Below are 22,321 nucleotides of genomic sequence, written 5' to 3'. Positions count from 1 at the left end.
CCTCAAACCCCTCCCACCGAGGAGGGAAGATATTATCCCCGATTGAGGGAGAGGACAAATTTGCAAAAAGGATGGAGGGAGACGTGGAGAAAAGCAGACAGAATAAAGAGACTCCTCTTTGAGGCAAGGGAACTTTTTGATCAGCTGATTGCAAAATGTGGTGATATTAAACAATATAGAAGTGCTTGCTCGCTCGCCATCTGTCTGTTGCTGCAGGATAGAATAAGTACAGCACAAGGTGAGAGGTGTGTTTTGGATGTTAGTCGTACAAACGTACAAATTCTCAGAGTGCTCCAGCTGCTGTCCCGCTGTTTTGTGTCACCGCGTCTGCTCACGACAGTTTCTTCTTTTTCTTTTTTTATTGTCTGTGACTCACTCTCTTTCTTAACTCTTTTTCTCTGACTCCTCCTCTTTCTGTTCCTTCTCTCTCTCTCTCTCTCTCTGTCTCTCTCTCTCTCTGACTACAGCATGTCCCTCCCTTCCTCTTTCTGTCTCTACACCTCCCCTCCTGCCCTCCCTTTTCTCCCCTTCCCTCTTGGCAGCAGTGCCAAAGTGGGCAGGCGGACTAAGGCAAACACAGCACAGGGCAGAGCAGAGGGCGAACCAAAGGCTGGCGAATTGATTATGTGTATGTTTGTGTTTTGAAGTGTCCTCCGTCTGTGTTTGTCACTGCTTTGGTCGTACGCAACTGCAAGTAACGTGAGTCTATTATGAGTCTTTTTGTGTTGTGTTCAGTGCGTTTGATACTGTGGCTTGTGTGCATTTTCTGTGTATGTGTTATAGGGCTGTGTGAAAGCAGACGTCCCTCTGTCACCCAGTGTACGGACAGACGCACTCACGCCAGTAGGAGGGGATTGTGGGAAGGAGGTGTAGCTCTCAGAGGGTGTGCTCTACTCCTCTCTTTTCCCTTCTTCCCGCCATCACGGCCCTCTTCTCTTCCAGTCCTCCGGCCCAGCCCGCCGCTCACGTACAGGCTCCAGGTATTTTTCTTTTTTATCCTGCGACACCTCTTCCCATCTTTTTCACAGCCCTATAATCTTTCTCCAGTTCCTCTTGCCCTTTTTTTCTGTCCTTCATCATGCTATTTTTCCTGTAAATGTCTTATCGTCGTCAGTTGCCACGCTGCACTCCGCTGGCCGCCATTTTCACTCAATGGACATAACAGGAGAAACTTTTCTAGATCTCAGAGGGACTCCTCGACTCCCCGCTGACCATCTTCTTTCTCCTGCTTCCATTATCTCTGTCCTTGTCCCCCACTTCCTCTCCCCTCTGCTCTAGGACAGCAGGCTCTGACAGGGTGGTAAACAGTGTGGCTGTGGCTTTCCGTATCGAACAGGTGTCTCTTTGTGGACCAGCAGGAGTAAGGACAGGCCTTCTTGGTTACGTTCTGACCTCAGAGGGTCGACTGAGCTGTTGTTGTGTTCAGGTCAATGTAGCTGGTCCCACAGGCCAAGTGAGACACTTGGCATGTCTCTTATCATCCAGATCTGTTATAATACCTAGTATGAGGACAATATTGACTTTGTTTTCCTTCACACGCTGTTTGCACTTTCTGCCACTGTTAAAACATAGACATGTGGCAGCTGCTTCACGGGAACATGCCTGTTTGTGCGAAGGATTATCTTTCTTCGATCTAGAGGTGTGACAGTTTAAAGGTGGCAACTGTAATGTTTGCCTTGTCACACTGCCTCATAGACTACTGCATATGATACTTTGCACTTCAGACGCAACTGAGGCAGAAATGAAACTGAGTTAGGTCAAACAAACAGACAACACTGTCAAGAAATGTTTAATGTCGGTTCTTCAGTAGTTCTTTCAGTGTGACCTGTCTGTTGAAAAAACAGAAAACTTAAATAGTAGCATTTGTCTCATTGACGTGTATCTTACTCAGCACATTATTCATTTTACACTGCATATTTTGATTACAGTCTCATGTCAGAGGCCAACATGCCATGAAACAAATGCATAATATCAATGCTGCACTCTCTGAATTAGATAATACAGGAAATGTAAATGAATCAACCAACTATTTGATCTTTTAACCTACTTCTAGACCCGAAATTTAATACAGATTGAATCTAAAATATCTGCATATTGTATATACAATTATGACTGTGACTGGACTGCTTATTGTTAGTACTGTATCTTGATCTAAATACGTTTTGATGTTAAGATGGCGTCTTAGTGCCACGTGTTTAGGAAACAGAGAATATGGGCAGACCCTTTCAACATACCCCTCACAATTTGTGAATATACTACTCCTAATTCCCCTGAATCAGCCTCTGTCATTTAAAATCAACAAGCTTTTACATTCAGCAGCGAATTAAAAAATAACCAAAAGAGCCTGTCTACATGTATATCGAGTGACAGTGAGAGGAACATGTTAAGAAAGAAGAAGCTGTAGAAAAAGATAGAGAACAAGGGTTACAGAGACAGAAAGAGAGGTAGGAGTGGGAGAGCTCTTTCCCCGCCCCTCTCTTATCCTCAGATGAACTTATCGTGTTGCCTCATAGTGTTTCTGAGTTTTTCTATTAGAGGCCGTCAGGCTCACTTCCTGCATTCAGCCTCAACATAGCTAATTGGTTGATATCTTGGCTGACTAGTCGCAGTTTGCAGCGAGGCAACAGGAAGTTTCTCTTCTCATGCAGGAAGCTGCAGCTGTTTCGTCCTGACATACACCACTTTGCACTCTTGCACTCATACTCTTTGTATACATGCACACAAATATGCTAGCACACGCTGTATGCATGTATGCATGTGAGTGTGTATGGCCTGCTCTGTGTGGCATTAGTGAATGCTCTAACGTGGGCGTGTAGCAACATGCCAGCCAGGCCAGGCATCTGAGCCATCAGAAACATTTGAAACCATGGTAACCACACATCTTATCAGCACATTAGCAAAAGCATAGACAAGTGGAAAAGAGCAGAGGGGGCAGAGATAGTAAATGAAGGAGAGGAAAGAAACCTTTGATCTGCATTTTCTTCATTCGGAGGTTTTAAAAACACATCTGGCCATCTGGGTAATTGCAGGGTATACTTTAGCCAATACACCAACGACTCAGAAATGTATCCCCTAATAACTCTCATTCTCTTGAAGAAACTGACTCATATGAATATAAAAAAACATTCTGTTGTTCCACTGTTGTGATAAACTAACGTGAGAAGTATAGATTTTAAAATTTGAGATTTACAGTGTAATGAGTGTGTGCCTGCCGCCTTTTATTCACGTTATTATATCATATCATTATTCAACCTAGCTTTACTTATGTGTGTGTATCTGGTTAAAATGATTGCTGGACACTGTGATAGTCAACACAATGGCTCCCTTATACTCCTGCCTTATCTGGGTTAGGCTATCTTTTCATCAAACACATTGCCTGACATGTTTACCTAGTTCTTACGCCTGTAAGCCTGACATTTGTGTGTGCAGACCTCCATCTTGGAAAACAAAAGTTGATGGCAAAGGACTAGAAGCATTTTCATTTCATTAACATTTAGTAAAATCAGGATCACATAGGATGACCTTCTTTCATGTGCACAGGTCAAGTCAACTGTGTTGTGTTTACATGTATATCGCAGTGTATTTCTGTGTACATGAATACTTGTGAGCATGAGCCTTGTGTTGCGCTTGGCTAATGAGGGTATACAGAACATCAGTGCGGGCACAATGCCAGGTGGGCACGGAAGAGGCTCAGTACTCTCGTCCTTCGTCCTTTTATGTAGGAATCAGGCAATCCTTAGGGAGTGGGGAAGATGAAAAAGCAGGTATGATAAAATCACCATAGCGCTCTATTGAGGATCAGCCCTCTTATATCTGCCAGATGCCTGGACACAATTTTTCTCCAGAGTAAGACTGGACACACGTAAGACAAGACATCCGTTTGCATCTTTTTAACGGTGGAAATTCTTCAACCTGCCATTTGCTGTGTGGCATACTTTCTGTGTCAACTCCAGCTTCCCCGCCGCTCCTCCTTCTCTTTGCCCACCATCTCCACCTCCTTCCTCCCTCATTGAAATTCTGCCTGGCACACAGACACTGCCCATTCTTGGCACGAAGCTCATAGAGAGAGAGAAACACACAAGAACCTGTACCAATCATGTGGTACGTCCTCCGTTGTGTCTGCCAAGCATTCATCCCGTCTTGCGGACCAAGGGACCAAGCTAACCAATAGGTATTTCCCTGCCTCTCCTTCCTGCGGAAATCTGCTCCAATTTTGAGTTTTGTTGGCAACTGAGTGTGAAGCGTGTGTTCGGGGATTCGCTGATTAATTTGTGTGTTTACGTCGTTTGTATTGGGTGAGGAATGAATCTGACAAAACGGCCTATTGTTTCCATGATAATTTTCAGCTTAATTTTCCCATTGGGTTTGGATTTGTTAAAGATAGCATAGTGGTGGTGGTTTTCTGTGTGCTTTAATAGCACACAGTAGGTTGATGTTAGAAGTTTGTAAAAGCTGTAAATAAACACAGGTAATTCAGTTTAGCAGCAATTAAGATTTTGTTCTTTTAACTTCTTTTAACTAATTTAATTGTAACTTCTTGTCTTTTGAAGGTGTTCATTTTTTTATCTTCTTAAAAAGCCCGCCTATTTCATAGTTGTGGTGGTATCATAAAAATGAATGGATTTAAAAATGGAATGGAAAGAAACACGTGTGACTGTCACCCAAAGAAAGATTAACATACTTATGCAGGAAATTGTCTCCAGAAAAACATATCCTGGTTGGTCACAGCAGTGCAGCGTTGTCAGAGGGAACAAGAGGACAAGCTCAGTGTTTCTTGGCTTACACAGAATACTGCTAATATAAATGTACTATCAATTGGCCATAATTCTGTCGTGACAGATGCACAGACAGACTGTCTGATAGGCAGATGAGATTAACTCCATAGGCCACATTTCTTCCTTTCCTCATCTTTCCTTCAAAATCCTCTCAGCTGCCCTACTGGCTGGAGGCTCATTTATTTTAGAGCTGTTGACAGAGAAAATGATTTGCCCCAGCCGAGCCATGTGTGCCCCTTTTATGTGCTATTGACAAAGTCCACGATCACAGACAACAGCGCCCAACAGAGCTCACATGACTGACTGAGTGGGGCCTCAGTGCTTCCAAAACAGTCGGGAGTTGTTCAGGGAGTTCGATGCCAATTTTCGCAATAAACCCAGAACAACAGAATTCCCCACGAGCGCTAAATTTTAAAATCGTTTTACTCTACTGTTAAACGTCATTAATTTGACCCATTTCCCCCCAGTACACTGTGTCATAACACTAATAGTCTGTCTTCCAAATACAGCTTCAGTCAGGGGACGTTTCTTGGCGACCAAACAGAGAGTAGATCTGTCACTGGCACTGTGGCAGAGTTGGGCATCATGCCAACACCCCCCCCACCCCCTTCTGTCTGTCTGGTGTTCTGTAATCAGACTGGCAGGGTCTACTGCATGCTAACTATGGGCTGGTCTGGACCAAGTCTCAGGGGTTGTGGCTGTATGCTAATTTATGCAAGCAGTGTACCTCCTAACCCCTTCTCAGTCTATCTAAGGCCCAGGTCTGGCATTTAGTCTGGCACTCATTAACCCTTCAGTCGCTGCCATGTTAACCTGCTGGCCCATCCCAACCTTAATCTCATAAGAGTTTAGCAGTCAGCTGCCTAATGATGAGATAAATCTTTCTTAGTGAGATTAATACAAGTTTACGAATTCAAAAATACGATCTGCTTGTTCAGTGCCAATTTTCTGATCAAATCAAAGCTTAACTGTTAATGGTACCAGTAACATTCCGTATATGATGCCTTTTCTCTGTGAAGTTTCCAGCTGTCTGATAAATTTGTGTTGCAATCTTACTTTGTTCTTGTGACTGTAAACGTGTCATCGGTTGTTGGCTTCGTCTCAGTGCGTGGCACAAGATTTATTCTCTATCACCGTCTATAGATCAGCTGCTCTTTCTTCATCATAAGACAGCAGGCTCGCAAACCCCCCAAAAGGTAGAACTTATAGTGTTTTGATGTAGACCTAAAATGGCCGATGTGCACAACGCCATTTTGTGTTTCCTTGTTGTGTTTTGGGGGGGCAGAATCCCAGCCTTGTATTCAATCAGAGGCAGCTGGTGGAAGCCATACTTGCAGGCATCTGTGTGTGTACCTCCGTCGCCAGCCTACACAGGGATAGCCCACTGGAATGAGCTCAGTTTTTGGCAAAAACGGAAACGAATTCCTGGCACAGAGTCGAGCAGCTTTTTTTTTTCCTTTTTCTCTTGTCGATCACATGCCAGAGTCTCAGGAAGCCAGTGAGTTGTTTGTTAGGCTTTCACACATTAGTGCTCGCACTTTCCGATGTCTGCTTACCGTTAAATTATTTGTCTTTGATTCATTTTAATGGAACGGATTTCCTAAAGACATTCGGCTCTGCATCAAAAAAAGAAAAAGAAAAAGAAGCTGGGTTGATCGGTGAGGATGTGCCGATATGTAAAATGTTTTTTTTTTAAGAAGTGATAGACGTTTCACCAAATCTTGGCTGTTAAAGATTTGTCATGAAGCAGTTTTTAGCCATAAGTCATGATTTTTGAATCAATTCCACTAACAAAAACACAGATTCAGACACAGAGATAAATCTAAAGATGCAAATACACTCCTTTGTGCTGGGACGGAATTTAAACACATCAGTCGAAAATGTAACGTACATATACACTTCAAAAATGCAGTTTTATCTTGCATGTATTTTACGGAAACAATAGTTAATTAAGATAACCCTCTCTGTCTCTTTTTCTTTGTACCATTGCAGGACAGTCACCTTTGTGGATCTTTGAAGCAGAACCGACGTGGATGCTGTCCTTGGGGCTGAGGTAGTAGATTGAATAGTTGTGGGGTTGTGTAACCTCTTTTTGAGATAACTATACAATCTACTGTCTTTCCCAAGGAGACAGCTGAGTCAGCCACTCGCCAACTGTCATTTCCAGATGGAAAATCATGTTGTCCAATCAAAATGTCCGATTGCAGCAATCAACATAATGTATTGTGTTAACCATTGTTTAGCTAGAGCAGGTAAATTAGGTTCCATCTTCCCTAACAGGACGTGAACGTGTTGCGTGTTGGATTTGGGCTCTCTCAGGGTGAGGTAGTAGGTTGTATAGTTTGGTGGGTGGGATTGCACCCTGCCCAGGTGATAACTATACAGTCTATTGCCTTCCCTGAGGAGCTCACTGAACACTCATGAATGCTCAACACACTCTCGTAATATTATCACGTTTTTATTCACAGATTATTTAGAAAAGAGCAAGTGCATATGTGCAGCAAAAGGTTGGCGATAAATTAATTGAATTTTTTAAATTACAAAAATATGTACATCTCAATAAAGTCCTATTGCCTTAAATCAGTTGTCCTAAAATCAGTGAATGAGATCTTGGTATTGTTTATTTGCCAACTACTGCAACTTAGATGGTTTCATGGTTTGTGTACGTCAACTGGTGAGTTTGTTAGTCTACAGCACCCTCTAATGGAAACTCAGGAGATAGTTTTGCCTTAAAGTTTGTGGACGAGGGGTAGGTGACCAAATGCAAGGTTTCATTCAAACCAAACCCTACACACAAATTCAAACACTCTATGGTTGCCTATATTTCCTAAGTTGGTTATGTGTAATAAAGCCTTAAATGATTGTTGGATGCAGTAATTGTCAGATGTTCTTGTGTAGGTTAAAACCTCCTGACAAAGTCCCATGAACTCAAACCTCAAACATACTGGACCTAAAATGACTGTGGTCCTTTGTTAGGGTCTTCCCTCCTGATCCACACGTCTCTGTGTGATTGGCTCAGTTGCCTGTTGTTGATCGGCAAACTTGCTTGTCCCCATGGCAACAGTTCTGCCTCACGATGAAGCGCTTCCATATTTGGCTGTAGGCCTGTTGGATCTTTGGGATGCGACATGCGTAGACCACAGGATTGACTGCTGAGTTGGCATAAAACAGGAGAATACCTGAAAAAAATGGATTTTTTACTGTCAGACTTTACTGTAACTGCTGGTAAGTGGTCATATCTGTAAATATGTGATATTTAAAGCCACTGGGGGAACTTTTCAAACAAATGTCTCACCATGAAAATAAAGAAATGACCAACTTCAGACTGTGTAATCACTTGAAAGATTACCTGCCTATATAAAGAGTCCCCCATGTGACAGCTTGAGGACCCTGAAACAGCAACAGACAGTTCATCAGGTGCAGAGGAATCCAGCAGCCGGCAAACAAAATGAGAACCAGGGCCAGGGAGCAGGCCAGCCTTTTTCCCGAGCAGTGAAGCCTGGGCTTGGATGATTTGATGAAGATTTGAGTGTAGAGGAGGGTCATGACCGGCAGGGGCGCCATGACACATCCCAGAAAGTTGAAGTAAACCATGAAGGGGAGGGAGATAGTAACTGAGAGGAAGGTGCAGGGCGGAGCTATGACAGAAGAGGAGGAGGATGTATTGGTGGAATCAGATGCAAGAGAGGAGTAGTTGTGCCAGTCAAACAGAGGGGTGAACCGAGTAGACAAGAAAGTGTCCTGCACACAGACAAGGCCATGTATGCCTCTGTGTGGCCAGGGCTTTGTATCTGAACACGAGGGATGAAACGGAAACAATTAATAAAAGAGAGGATTATTTCTACAAATAAAAAAATAAGCAAGTTATCCATATAGGTTTTCTACTTGTAAACCAGTGTGTCAGAGTGTGTTCCTCACCTAAGCTGTGTATGTAACCGGAAGCATTGGTCCAGGGCAATAGCAAGCAGTGACAGCACAGAGACCTGTGTCAGCACGAGCACGACACAGCTGAGGAGTAGGCAGAGGTCAGGGGTCACACTCACCCAAACCTCAAACAGTACAACCAGGGGCACAGCCACCACACCAACTAGGAAGTCAGCCAATGCCAGGGAAACGAGGAAGCAGAAGGTGGGTTCCCGGAGGGAATCCCTGATACCAGTACACACCGCACACACCACCAGCACATAACCAAGGCAACAGGCCACAGCAATAAACACCTCTAGTACTGTGTAGGTCACCCGACTCCATTCAGCCATCACTGAAGATGGAAACCAGGGAACACAGAGAAGCTGGGAAGTTTAATTTAATGGAGCAGGTTTTCTTGAAGGCTGTGGGCAAGTGGGACGAATTCCACAGGGAATTTAAGTCAAACATATTCCTGTGGTTGTTGTTCAGATAGTGTATTCCTTTCTGGCTCGGCTCTTGGCTTCAAATGAACAGAATTGAATTGAACAGATGCTTTTTATATGCAAACATGCATGCGCTTCTGTGTGCACACACAACAACAACAACAACAACTCCAGGCATGCACTCCATGGAGACGCCATCTGTATTTCATCCGTGAGTGAAAATTCTTTCTTATTCTGATAAATGTGTCTTAGTGGCCTGAGAGGAGAGGATTTCTGAATGAGCTATGTCACATTTTTCACACAACAGATGATTGATATTTTACTTTGTAAAAGTAGTATTACTATAATGTAGAAATACTAAAAAGTAGTAAAAAGTAAAGCAAAATGTAGTTTAAATATCACAATATCCTCTTTCAGAGTGTCACATTTTGATACAGATTATATTATTTCTAATCAGCAGTTTCATTTTATAATTTTTTGAACTAATTTGAACTAATAGGGCGACACCTGCGAGCTACTTCAGGCAGCCAACTCGAGCAGCACTGCGTACAGACGTCACATGCCTCACTCCCTGTATCATCTACCAAACACACGCCTGAATTTGGTCTATTTAAGCTGCACAATTTCCCAATCTCTGCCTTGTCAGTGCTGCTGCTGCCCTGCACTTGTATTGCTGCCCCACCACCACCCCAACATCCACCTGCAGGCTCCGGCCCGGGGGAAGTTACTTTATCCTCACTCTCCAATATCTCATGTAGTAAACCCATACTGCAGGGAGGGATGAGGTCGGAGTCTGGCCGCCAAACACATGGTCTGTTATAATAAACATTTCAAATGTGAGTTGTCTGACTGAACTCTATAAGTTTTTGGGTAGTTTAATTGATCATACGGCATTACGTTTTATAATTTGTTATGTTTTATATGTTAAATCTAAATCTGCACAGTGATTAGTAACCAAGACTGTCACATACTGTTAACCCTTGTGTTGTCCTAAAGTCAAATTGACCCGTTTCAAAGTGTTCTATATCAGAAATATGGATTTCTTTAAATCCCATTGCCCAAAAATAACATGGATTATTCCATACAACGTTCTTTGGGTAATCTAATGATTACTTTCATTGAATTTTTTGGCTGTTTTATTTAATCTTATAACATTTTAATTCTTTTTTTTTTTTAATGTTTTTTTTAATGGTTTCAAAATAGTATCCGAAACTAAACTTTGACATCTACCCATCTGTTATCCACTCAACATCCTTAGATCTTAACTATTAGTCAAAATAATTCATAATTTCTGCCTTTTTAACTAAAAACGTATGTATAATTTGATACAAATGAGGTTTGTTGACCATGAATTCCAGGAAAAAATGTAAACCCTATTATTAAACCAGCTCAGGTTTTTAAAAAAATGCCAAAAGCATGGAAAAAGTGACAAATAAATCTGAAAAAGTGACCAAAACATTGGAAAAGCACAAAGGAAATGTTCATTTTCAATTATGACCAGGAAAGGACAAGTTCGTGGTTAATGGGAAGACAACACAAGGATTAAAGTAGTGAAGTCAAAGGTACAATATTGTCCTCAAAAATGTAGTATAGAAGCACAGTGTAAAGTAGCATTAAATGAAAATACTCAAGTGAGTATCCCAAATTTAGAAGTACTGTACAGTACTTCAGTAACGCAGTTACTCATCAATGTCATACCAGAACAAGTTTGTAACAATTACCAGAACAAAAAGAAAAATTTAGCTCTGCAATACAGGCTAACTTAATCAGAAATGACAACCCATGAGTTTTGAACAGTATGTGGTCAGCCCCTGTGTGATGCGGTTTTCAGCAGGTATGTATATGGCTCCATCATTTGACTATGAAAATTAAATTGCATTACTTTTTCAACTTCAAAGAAAGTAACACCGCTAATGTGTTCAGTGTGTATGTGTGTGTGTTCTGCTACTCTGTGTGTCAGGGGGCTTTGTAGATGTTACTGATTAACAGGTCTGTTTTGTTTAGTGCATGCTTACTTTGCATACTGTAGAATTTTGGCTATGGGTGTATTTATGTGTGTGTTTGCTTAAGTTTATAAGCACATCTGCGTTTGCTTAGCTGATATGCACAACACAGTACATCTTTGTTCTCATAGATAGATAATAGATTTTTAGATAGACAAAAATATCAGGTATTCTGAAAATATATACTTTTAATTTTAATCTTAAAAAAAGATTTATTTTACACAAATAGAGTTTGTTTACACAACCTAATTAAGTCTTGGTCTTGTATCTGCCTCATTTCTGCAATACAGAATCACAAAAAAAGAAAACCACAGCTGTAATTATAAGAAAAATATGAATTCTACTTATAAAGTAGATATTATGTGATAACCTTTTAGATTTACATAATTTTGAATGCCAGTCTGACCTACAGAGTTTTTATCGTCTGGCTTTTCAAATACTCAGTATTCATTTGTTTTCTACACGACATGGAATTAGAATCAACAGATAGGACATAAATGGGACAAACATCAAAATATCCATTGTGTTTAGTCTTCTTTGCTGATGTACACTCCTTATCAAGCTTTCTACACTGTATTAGAGTCTCCTTGTAAGCCTCTCAGCGTCTTCTCATCGAACCGGTAGGTGAGCTTCCGCTTCACCTTCTGAATCTCGCCGGTGCGGTTATAGTTTCTCAACGCCCGTGCCATCTTCTGGTAGGTCATGGTCTTGCGATTACCTTTTCGCTGGCCCCACAGCTGCGCCAGGCGCTCCTTGTTTTGGGAGGAGAACTGGAACGTGCCAGAGGAGGATTGGACCCACCAGATGCAGCTTCGCATCGATGGAGTCTGGAGCATCTCGAACAGGAACTGGAACAACCTCTCCTTCCTCTTTCCTGCCATGAAGGAACCGGTTGTAAATACAAATATCAGGTGAAAAAGCAACCTAACAGAGGGCTTAACACTGTTAGGTGTGTTGATATATTAAATTGTATTGTTGAGAGTTTTGGTGCTCAGGTGCATCTGTGGAAATGTGTGTATGTGTGTGTGTGTGTGTACCTGAAAGTGGGACAAGAGGCAGGGAGTCTCTGTCCTTCCTGCATCCCCTGTCAGATGACGGTGATGGGGAATCTTGGTATTCCTGGTACTGGGAGCTACTGGACAGCGAGTCTGAGTCAATGTATCCAGGTGCCTCGTAATACGCAATGTGGTTCTGAAGCAAACACATAAAACATATTAATAATTCCCAAATGTAGCCATTCTCATAAATGATTGAATGGAGTCAATCAAAACGTGTCAAGTGTCACACAGTGACGTGTTGTCAGACTTAGCTCTGTAAGAGGTTTAATTTACTAAGAGACTGAGGTCCTTGAACTCACCCATTGGTTGTCATGGGGACTAGGCCAGGCTGAAGGCAGGGCTTGCTCTTCATATTCCTCGTTAGGCGTGTGAGAGCCACAGTGCCACTCATATGGATGCTGGCCGGACCAACTGTTCTCTACCGACAAACAGGCAAAAGATAATCAGATAAAAGGTGTAGAAATATGCAAGCACCAACATCATCATCATCATCCCATTATCGTCTTCATCACTGACTGCCCAACACTAACCTATGATCCTGGTGCCATGGTGAGAATGTGTGTGTGTTTGTTGCCCCATGGTGGTCGGAGGTGATGACGGTGTGTGTGCAGGCTGGACCTCCAGTGAGTGCTCCTGCAGGTACTCCTCGATCACCTCCAGGTCCACCTCAGGGCAGGAGGAGGGAGCCACTCCGCTCCAGGCCCCCCGACCTCTGCTCAGCCTGATCTCAGTCACATAAGCCATCTGACAGACAAAGAGCAGGACAGAGGCTTCAGAAATCATACACACTTTGTTTTCTGTTGTGTAATGCTGACAGAGAGAAAACACTTTGGATGAAGTGGGGCATTTATCTCGTGTTACAGCCAGAGGTGATACATTATCAGACCGCACACCTGCCGTTTTTTGTTTTTATCTCATGAAATCCCATTGTTGTTTTATTGTGGTGCACATTTTGTGCTGTGGTGGATCATACAGTGTTCTGAGATCTGAAGATCAGGGATGCACTCATTCATCAATTTTAAATGAGCTGTGGCTATGAGTCATCCATTTTCTACATAATAATAAACAGCAGTGATCAGTCTTGTAATATGATAATTTTTCCATCTAGCATAGAAAAATGACACATGCTTATTACATTAATATGCAGTGAACTGTATATTTGACCTGATCTGAGCTGTGTGTTGGTGTTTGTTGTCTTGAAAATGAGCCAGGTAACACCACTGTGACTGTGTATTTTAGTTTGACTGGCAAATTTATGCAAGGGTTTGTGCTTTCACCAGCACAGGTAACAGTAATGTGAGGCTATAACCTATCACCCTTAGCCAACAGATGTCAGTTACAGTTATCACAATGATATTATAGAGCACACTATTACTAAAACATCTAGTTGGATGAACATTTGTCATGAATGGGACTTAAAATAACAAAAAAAACATACACACTAAGTAAAATCAAATAATATCAGACTCACCGTCTCAATTTCTGCCAGCATACTTAAAGGATATTCTGAAAAGAGAAAACACACTTGTGACACACCAGAATCAAAATTCACAAAATGAACACAGAAGTGAAAGAAGCTGTCACACATACAGTACTTCTCTAACTTATCCTATAGACAGTCATATGACAGCAAAACACAAATAGACCATCTCAGAACCTGTATAAATGAGCAACAACAAGGATTACCTTGTAAAGTAGGAGATGTATACTCCTGTGTTTGGTACAGCGAGGTAGTATCCTCAGGCTGTAGCAGGTGAAGACATGAAAATTCGAATTTCTCACCTGTGTCATGCTCCACCTGGACATCACTTCTCTTATAGTCTTTGCTCACTTTTGGCCAAGCCTCCAAGAGTGGGAGGGGTTTACAACATAAGTCTATGTCATATAACAGCTAGAGACTCAGGGAGTGTTTTTAGTGTTAAGCTTTATTTCATGAAATCAAACTGTGTTGGTTAATATCAGTTTTTTTAAATAATTTTATTCACAGCAGAGGTACCATGGAAGATAACAATGTGGGTTTATATTTTTGGCATGATAACTGAATACAGGAAGTGGGGAAGATAGAGCACAGAGAGACAGCATTGCCAGACCTAACTCAACAGCGCTGCGGAAGTAAATAAGCACTGCATAAACATATAATCAATTGTTTACATCACATCACAGTACACAGCTATAAGGACATTTACATGGTCATTCATTCTAGATTTATACAACAGCTTCCAGTTATGGACGCTTCACAGAAGAAGTTAAAGCTGTGGACAACTACATTGTTATTAACACTTAAATCCTTAAAAAGACCTGATATCTGCTACAGGTAATCCATTTATAAAACACCTAATGCTCCTTATAACTGCTAAACAGGAGGGTTAAAATAAAGTGTAACCCTTAAGCCTCCTGCGTCAGTAAGTGGTAACATTTACGCTTATTCATCACAGACTATGCTCAGCACATCATATACATCTGACTCTTAGAGAAATCAAAACTATCCTCAAAACAATATTTCAAGATCATTGCTTTGAGAAATGTTTAACTAACTGACTATTTAATAATTAATGAGAAAAAGTTGAATACGGTCACTTAAATCTATGAACATCATTGTTCTACTGTCTATCTATCTATCTATCTATCAATCAATCTATCAATCAATCATTGTAATTCTGATGGAGAATTTTTGTACTTAGCTTCCTTGCACTTTATGAACCACTGTGGGGAAGCAAAAAGCCACAGGTATTGCATCACATCCACGTTAGGAACACATGACCTAATTCCTTGTTCACGTTTGACATATGCTACAAATAAGCATGTTCCTTTTTATTGTCGTTACGTTTTTAAATATTTCAGCAAAGATTCCAGTACTGGCAATAAAACGTGCATCTTTTTCTCTCAGGGTGTGTGCGTGCAGCTGAGGGATTTCCCCAAACCTGTCTGAGACACACACTGACTGTAACACGGTAACAAAACTTGTCCAACTGATGAACTTAAATAGATTGCTGTACAAACATGTATCTCATGTATAACAATAATATGGTCTGGAATTAAATGAGACTGTAAACCCATTCTGAAACTTTTACACAAATTCAGTGCCTCAGTACTCAAAGTAAAGATGGTAATTCAATCGTGAAATTTCAACTGAATTGGAATCAAAGCCTGGAGGTGAAACTTTATCAGTGGCAGAATTGACTTTCCATTCAACTGCCGCTCCTATTTCTCCAGATTTTAATGCACATTAACCTTTGTTCATCCCCAAACAGTCCAAAGACATCAGGCCAACTGCACACTCTAATTGTTCACTGGTGTGAACAGGAATGTCAGGGGCTCTTTGTGTAAATGTGTTAACCCTCTGATGGACCTGTTTAAGGTGATTCCCTGCAAGGCATGCTGTGATGAAGCATGTAAATGATGGCAGATATACATTTAAGCTCAAGAAATAAAACAATACAGCAATGAATATTGCCAAAAAATGCTTTTGACACGAGTATTTATGGTCTGATAAGCAGTGTCACAATAAATTCAAATGCAGCGTCGCTAGCCTGTGACCTCAGACTGGTGATATAAAACGTGTATGTAATAGGAGAGACAGCGTGGATTTACACCCGGTGTTTTATTCCTGGGCTCAAACTGTGCTTACAGGAACAGCATCAGTAAATTTACAACTTGTCAAGTTGTGTGTAGAAATGCATCACACTAAAATATCGCCACAGTAAACCTATCAGAGTGCACAAAGGTCAATATGTTAAAGTCAGTGGTTGGTTTCCAGACTTTAGGAAGTCTGGAAATGATAAGGAGACTAAGGACATTTTAGGATTGGGACACTTAAATATGGTGCATTTATTTATTTCTGGTTCGGGACCATACCATAAAAATGCGTACATGTACTTGTGCATGTGTTCAATCATACATGATTATGTGTAAATCTCTCAGAAAACTGATTGGAACAGCACAGCAGCTGAGCCAATAGAGCCAGTGTTTTCCCACCGTGTGACAGGCTATATGAATCTCTCTCTCTCTCTCTCTCTCTCTCTCTCTCTCTCTCTCTCTCTCTCTCTCTCTCACACACATACACACAAAAGATTTGATTTGTGTTTGATAAATCTGATCATGAATTGATTGCTTCACACTAGCTGTTTGTTCATGACATTTTCTAGAGTGCTGTGGTTTTGAAAGCGTCGGCAATCTGAAACACCTGTTCAGCAAGATAGAGAATTAGTTTAAGTGAAGTATTAAGAACGTTTTCCTTACTTGAAGCACATAATGTCATACACCATTTTTAACCCTCTGGATGCTAACGTTACATGTAAAACTGATGTAAGCATATCCATAACTAACAAATCAAACAGCAAAATAGGCCACATTCTTTATTATGTGGCAAGACATCAGTCAATCTTAGGTTTGCATATAATGCAAAAGTTGTAATAATAATTCCAATCAAGTTAGATATAACCTTCAACAAACCCACCCCACAATATGCATCCTAATTATCTTTTTTGAGCTAGCACAAACGCAACATCCCCTACAGATTTTTTTTTTTTATTGACTTCATGCTAAATACATGTTGGTAGGTTGTAGGTGTAACGTTATAAACTACAAGGCAATGCTTTTCTCATTCAATAATTTGCCTTCAAAGCTTAATCAACATCACTTGTAGGCAACTTCTTTCATTTTGAAACGTCTTTGTCTTGACCAAATTATAGCAAAATAATATCACTACCAATACTAATACAAGTGCTAATTCAAATCCAGTACCGTCTAAAGAGCCAAATCTGAAGTCTTATCATTTTTGACCAAAAGTCCACACACCCAATAATATTTAGTTCACAATGATATATGACAAAGAAAAGCAAGAAACCCTCTTATTTCAGAGGCTGGAATCAGAGAATATTGGAACTGTTTAATTATTTCTATTTTCTTGAGTCTTGCCTTGCTGGTTGCCTGGCTTCCTCACTGCAACGACAAGACTCCAGTCTTTGTGCTAAGATAGGTTAACTGTCTGCTTGTTGTAGCTTCACACATACCATACAGACATGAAATTGGTATTAATCTTCTCATATAAGTTTCAGCAATAAAGTGAATTCCACAAAGTGGTTAGAGCCAATGTAGCAGTATCTATCCATCCGGTATGTCTATCCATAAAAACACATAGAGGTTATATAACGGTGGCAGCAGTAGTAGTAGTGGAAGTCATAGGCAAACTGTATCATTAGGCAAAAATAGACATGTGCCTGAGCCCCCAAAAATCAATCCCCAGTAGCAGTATACTAGCAGTAGTACAGTTACAGTAGCACTAGTATTTGTGAGAGCAGTGATGCTAGTAGTGAAAGTAGATGTTGCAGTATTGTAACAGTAGTAGTTGAAGGAGCAGCAGTAGAAGTTATTAGCTGTCAAATCATATCAATTTACTTCTAGTATATACAGACTTGACAAACGTGTTTTGGAAAAACCCTCAGCCCTGAGTGTAATGGGTGACGGTTAGGATTCCTATAACTCAGCTTGCACCTGGAGGACTCAGACAAGGTGATAAGGCCAGAGAGACATTGGACCCTTGCAGTCAGAAACACACAGAGTGATGCAGGTGAAGTTTCACTTTATTAGGTCACTGATAACTTATCTGATTTTATGTTTTTGGACTGCTTTAAAAATGTTGTCAATCACCTTTATTAAGAATGAGCAGGGAAATCCAGGCTAAAAATAGGAGTTTGCATCAAAAAATAAACTCAAGGTTATGAAGGGATTTAGGGAGGGTCAGAGTTTGAATCTAATTTTAAGAAATGTGCAGCCAAACAGGCAAAACAAATGTCAAGTATATAAGATCACTTTCTGTCTTTCAGACATGAACCACTACTACTATCATTGGAGTGACATAACAGCTTCTGCATATTACATTATTTCAGTATATTAATCTCTTGACAGAAATCAGTTTGCAATATCTGACTATCTACAGGCTAGGGCTGGGCTATATGATGACATATAGTGTCAAAACAATATAAAAATGTCTATCATATACATTTTTCTATTCGTTTTTATTGTGATAAAAAAAAACAGCTGAACTGCGTTATGGCAATATTGACGTCATTTGGGCACTTCACATCATTCTGTGGCAATTATGTTGCTGAAAATGTGTGTGAGATGTGTGTGTGTGTGTGTGTGTGTGTGTGTGTGTGTGTGTGTGTGTGTGTGTGTGAGTGATTTGATCATCTGTCTGTTGTCTGTATTGTGTCTGAGTCACTCGTGATGTTAAACGGTCACAGAATGGCAGGTGAATTGGAAAACTGACTTGTGAATGCATGCACGCACACGCACACAAACACTGTTGACCATTAGTGTATGAAGCACTTAAGGATTGTACTAGGCTTATCAACATGGTCTTCAGTTGCTGATGAGTAAGGTGTCGTGTGTATACGTGTTTGTGTGTCCAGGTGTAGTGGGTTTACAGTTATAGCCAAACCCCCTAGATTAGTTAACATACGCAAATCACCTGTACACATGCAGGTTACTGGGAATTCCCCTAACGACTAGACAAAAAGATGTGTGCGTTGGGGTGTGTGTGCGCTTGTGTGTGTGTGTGTGTCAGGGTGATAAGGCCTTAGTCCCACAATGAACAAACACAAACATACGTACTATATACAGTGAAATAACTGAGCTGAGTAATATGTTGAATTTTCAGAAGCCAACATAGACAAGTTTTTGATTGAATCACAATCAATACATTCAACAAAATACACAAAACAGTCTGTGGCATACAATCACATGTATTTTCTTTATTTCATCTTAATGTATACTTGTACAGATGGTTGACCTGATGATGATTTTAATGATTTGTGAGGAGCAACAGTCTTTTTATAAAACATCTGTTTGATGTTGACACCCATGGGCAGGGCCCCAGGGGAGTCATGTGAAAAATTTGGCAAGTGAGGAGGCAGTTGGACATGGCGTGGGGGTGGCAAACGTACTGTGTATGAGAGACACTGGCAAGTATGCAAAACCTGAGGTTGACCTCCAAACATCACTATCTTCTTTTTGTTCCACACATTTGTATGACTCTCTTCTTTGAACTCAATGCATTCAATTTATTTTATATTGTTGGGTCCTAGTGATCTTTTTTTTTTATACCATTACTTTTTTGTTATATTTGCCTAGTGTTTTAAATATTATTATTATTATTATTATTGTTATTATTATTTAATGGACACTACTTTCTACAGCTTGTTTTTCAATATTTGTCTTTATGCTAACTTAACTAATCTTAACAAAATTGCAGGGTGCGCGTAAATACATGTCATTCACATGTGATTACGAGCAGTGCAGCGGCCAAGTGGTCCTGGTTAAGGAGGATAATATACATCACTCATATGGGAATGCTGGAGATAAGGAATGGGATTGGGAACTAGTGGGACTTTGCATTCCCACGGAAGATTGTTTTGTGTCCTCCAGTAGACAGTCCTACAATCTGTGGTCTCAATAAACCCTCATAAACCACACAGACACAGACAAGCACACAAACCCACCAGCCTTATCAGAATAACACATAAACTCGGTGCGAAGACTGTATATAAATCATCTGTTTTCACAGCGAGATAAGCACCAGACATAAAGAGCCAGAGCAAGAGAGTGACATTTTATCTGAACGAGGATGATAAAATAAAACATCTACATGAGATTTTCCATCTTGTTCCCAAAGAGTACAATAAATAGCCAATCTATGATGAGCTATTTTGAAACCAGTCCTTGTTGTACAGAGGAAAGCCCACACACACCACACTCAGGGAAGCCATGCATATTTGTCTGTAAGCACAGCTTGACCAGATCATAGTGTATTCTCCTGCTGGAGGCCCACACCTCCACTCCACAGCTGTTGTCATGCAGGGAGGGCAGATGAAAACAATAGCTGTCTTTCCAATCAACCTCCCATATCTGATCGTCACCTCCGTAGCAACAAAGTCACATATAACATACTGTACGTCTGTTTTTTCTCGCTTTATGTCATATGTCTTTCAAAGGGTGATGCTGCTTGATCTTCTAACAATGTTAACAATACAAAACAAAATTGTTTGCTGTCCGTCACCCCTTTGCTCCAGTAAATTATGCTGATACTGTCACAAGTGAGGTTGGACAGTAGGATCAAGTCGTTCTACATCTTGTCCCAATCAAGGCCAAAGATAATTCCCACCAGTTATGCTGTAGTTATAGTGGTGGGGAATAAAATTGACCCCTTCGACACGATTGTCCCTTAAAATATTCTGTATTGATAGCCTACTGAAAAGTCAATAATTTAAAATGTGGAAATTTAAAACCCAAGCCTCAACAGTATGATGGCCTTTAACAAGACCTGGCTGTAAGCTTACAACTAAAACAATTTGATGGTGAAACATAACAGTTAAACACATGTGTGTCTTGTTTACATTCTAAGCTAGGCTACCTCTTGAGTTTTGGTGAGGATGGCTGAGCATGAGCAACCAGTTCATTATTCATTAGTGAATAACAGCCGCTTTTTATGTTATCAATTTGATTCAGAACATGCTGGTGTTAATTTACTAAAAGGTACAATTTACAATGCTGCTACAGGCACATTTCAGTGTTTCCCCTATATGCATACGCTGCTAAATGATTAGCCCCACTGCTAAATGATTGTTCCCGCCGCTAAATGATTAGCTTCACTGCTAATAAACTCAGTAAACTCGCTACAGCAGCAGCCAGAGTCGAGGATGACCCAGGATTATAGATTGAACACCCCCAGACACTGTATAGCAGTCTGTTACAGGTTATTGGTTGTTTGAAAGTGCACTTTTGTCTCTTTTTCTTGTTGGTTGCTCATGGAAATACATTGGCAAATGTAGCCTTCCAGTTGACAAATCATCCAGTTAAAAGATAGTGGATGTAAATTCAGCTGTTTATTTTAATTAAAAGGCTACACTATTACAAATGCACTATGTTTTAAAACTAGCAAGTAGTAGTTTTTAAATTTTGGTGCATCGATAACCGTTTTATAATGGTATCAGAATTGTGTCAGGAGGTACCCAGAGATTCCCACCCCTTTGTAATTTTTACCAGTGTACTGCATCGACAGGTGACAGAGAAACTGTCATAGGCCTAAAACAAAAAACAAAAACTGTTGTGCAGTTACACATAACATGGCATCTGATTAATCTTGTGTTTAGCAATAAACAATTCTAAAACCTTACAACCATGCTTAGCAGCTCAGTGAGGAGATGGTTAGGCATAACGGTGCTTTGAGCTAAATGCTAATGTCAACAATAACATACTCACACTGACAAAGCTAACATGCTGATGTTTAGCCAGTACTGCAAAATGTTTAACATATTCACCATTGTAGTGTAAAGTGTTAGCATGCAAACATTAGCTAATTAGCATTCAACTCAATGTGCAATTGAGGTTGATGGGAATGTCATTAACAAGGGGTCTTCAGCGTTTTTTAGGCCAAGAACTCCTTAGCTGAAAGAGAGACAGAGTAAGGACCCCCCCAATACATAATGTATGAATTTGAATTGCATATTGAACTGGGCCTACAATAACGTGTAGCGTGGCCTAAAGCCTTTACACATACCTTTTTGTGTTGCATTTAAAAAACTATTGACATTCATATATTTATACATCATGTTTTAATGTTAAACATACATGTAGCACAGTGAAACCTTAAGCTTAACTGTATCTGTGGAGAGCTACCTTAGTGGCTACCGTACCTGCAGGCCAATAAGCCTGCCAATGTTGGGTTTAAAAACAAATCACAAATAGGCCGATTTTTCTTTGATAATAATATGTTGGATGATGGCGCTAGATAAAAAAAGCCATGGGATCATCAAAATCAATAGGACTTATCCTCTGGGCACTATGCATTTATAAAATGTCATGGCAATCCATCCAATAGTCGTTAAGTTATTACAGTCTGAACCAAAGTGGTGGACCTATCGACCAACACTGCCATCCCTTAAGCCACAACGCTTGCATGCCTAAAAAAGTAGTAGGCCTACAAACATAGAGGAATTTAACTGTTTCTCACAAAGGCATTATTAATTATAAACTATCAACCTACAATCAATAACTCTTATCAGTGACACCTAAAATAATTCCTCATACCAGGCAAGGCAAGGCAGCTTTGTTTGTATAGCACATTTCAGCAACAG

General features: G+C 40.5%; 3 protein-coding genes across 3 annotated transcripts in view; 1 reads left to right on the top strand and 2 right to left on the bottom strand.

The window, feature by feature from the left end:
- Positions 1-22,321, top strand: part of LOC116692455 (rho-related GTP-binding protein RhoA-C) — a 732,216-nt gene that overhangs the window by 330,912 nt on the left and 378,983 nt on the right. The window lies entirely within an intron of this gene.
- Positions 7,467-9,205, bottom strand: LOC116692465 (adenosine receptor A1). Its single transcript, XM_074783863.1, is given in 5 exon segments — positions 7,467-7,954; positions 8,129-8,497; positions 8,500-8,532; positions 8,535-8,566; positions 8,694-9,205. Coding segments are annotated over 5 exon segments (1,023 nt in total). The 5' UTR covers positions 9,032-9,205; the 3' UTR covers positions 7,467-7,703.
- On the bottom strand, positions 11,265-14,033 carry LOC116692452 (transcription factor Spi-B). Its single transcript, XM_032520766.1, has 6 exons — positions 13,872-14,033; positions 13,657-13,691; positions 12,716-12,929; positions 12,485-12,603; positions 12,165-12,318; positions 11,265-12,001 (listed from the first exon to the last, which is right to left on the bottom strand). Exons 2-6 carry the CDS (start codon positions 13,675-13,677, stop codon positions 11,694-11,696), a joined length of 816 nt encoding a protein of 271 aa, XP_032376657.1. The 5' UTR covers positions 13,678-13,691; positions 13,872-14,033; the 3' UTR covers positions 11,265-11,693.

Source organism: Etheostoma spectabile, chromosome 7, assembly GCF_008692095.1.
Source record: "Etheostoma spectabile isolate EspeVRDwgs_2016 chromosome 7, UIUC_Espe_1.0, whole genome shotgun sequence".
NCBI classification, from domain to species: domain Eukaryota; kingdom Metazoa; phylum Chordata; class Actinopteri; order Perciformes; family Percidae; genus Etheostoma; species Etheostoma spectabile.
The sequence above is the reverse complement of the archived record's forward strand: the minus strand, read 5'-3'. Positions and strand labels throughout refer to the sequence as shown.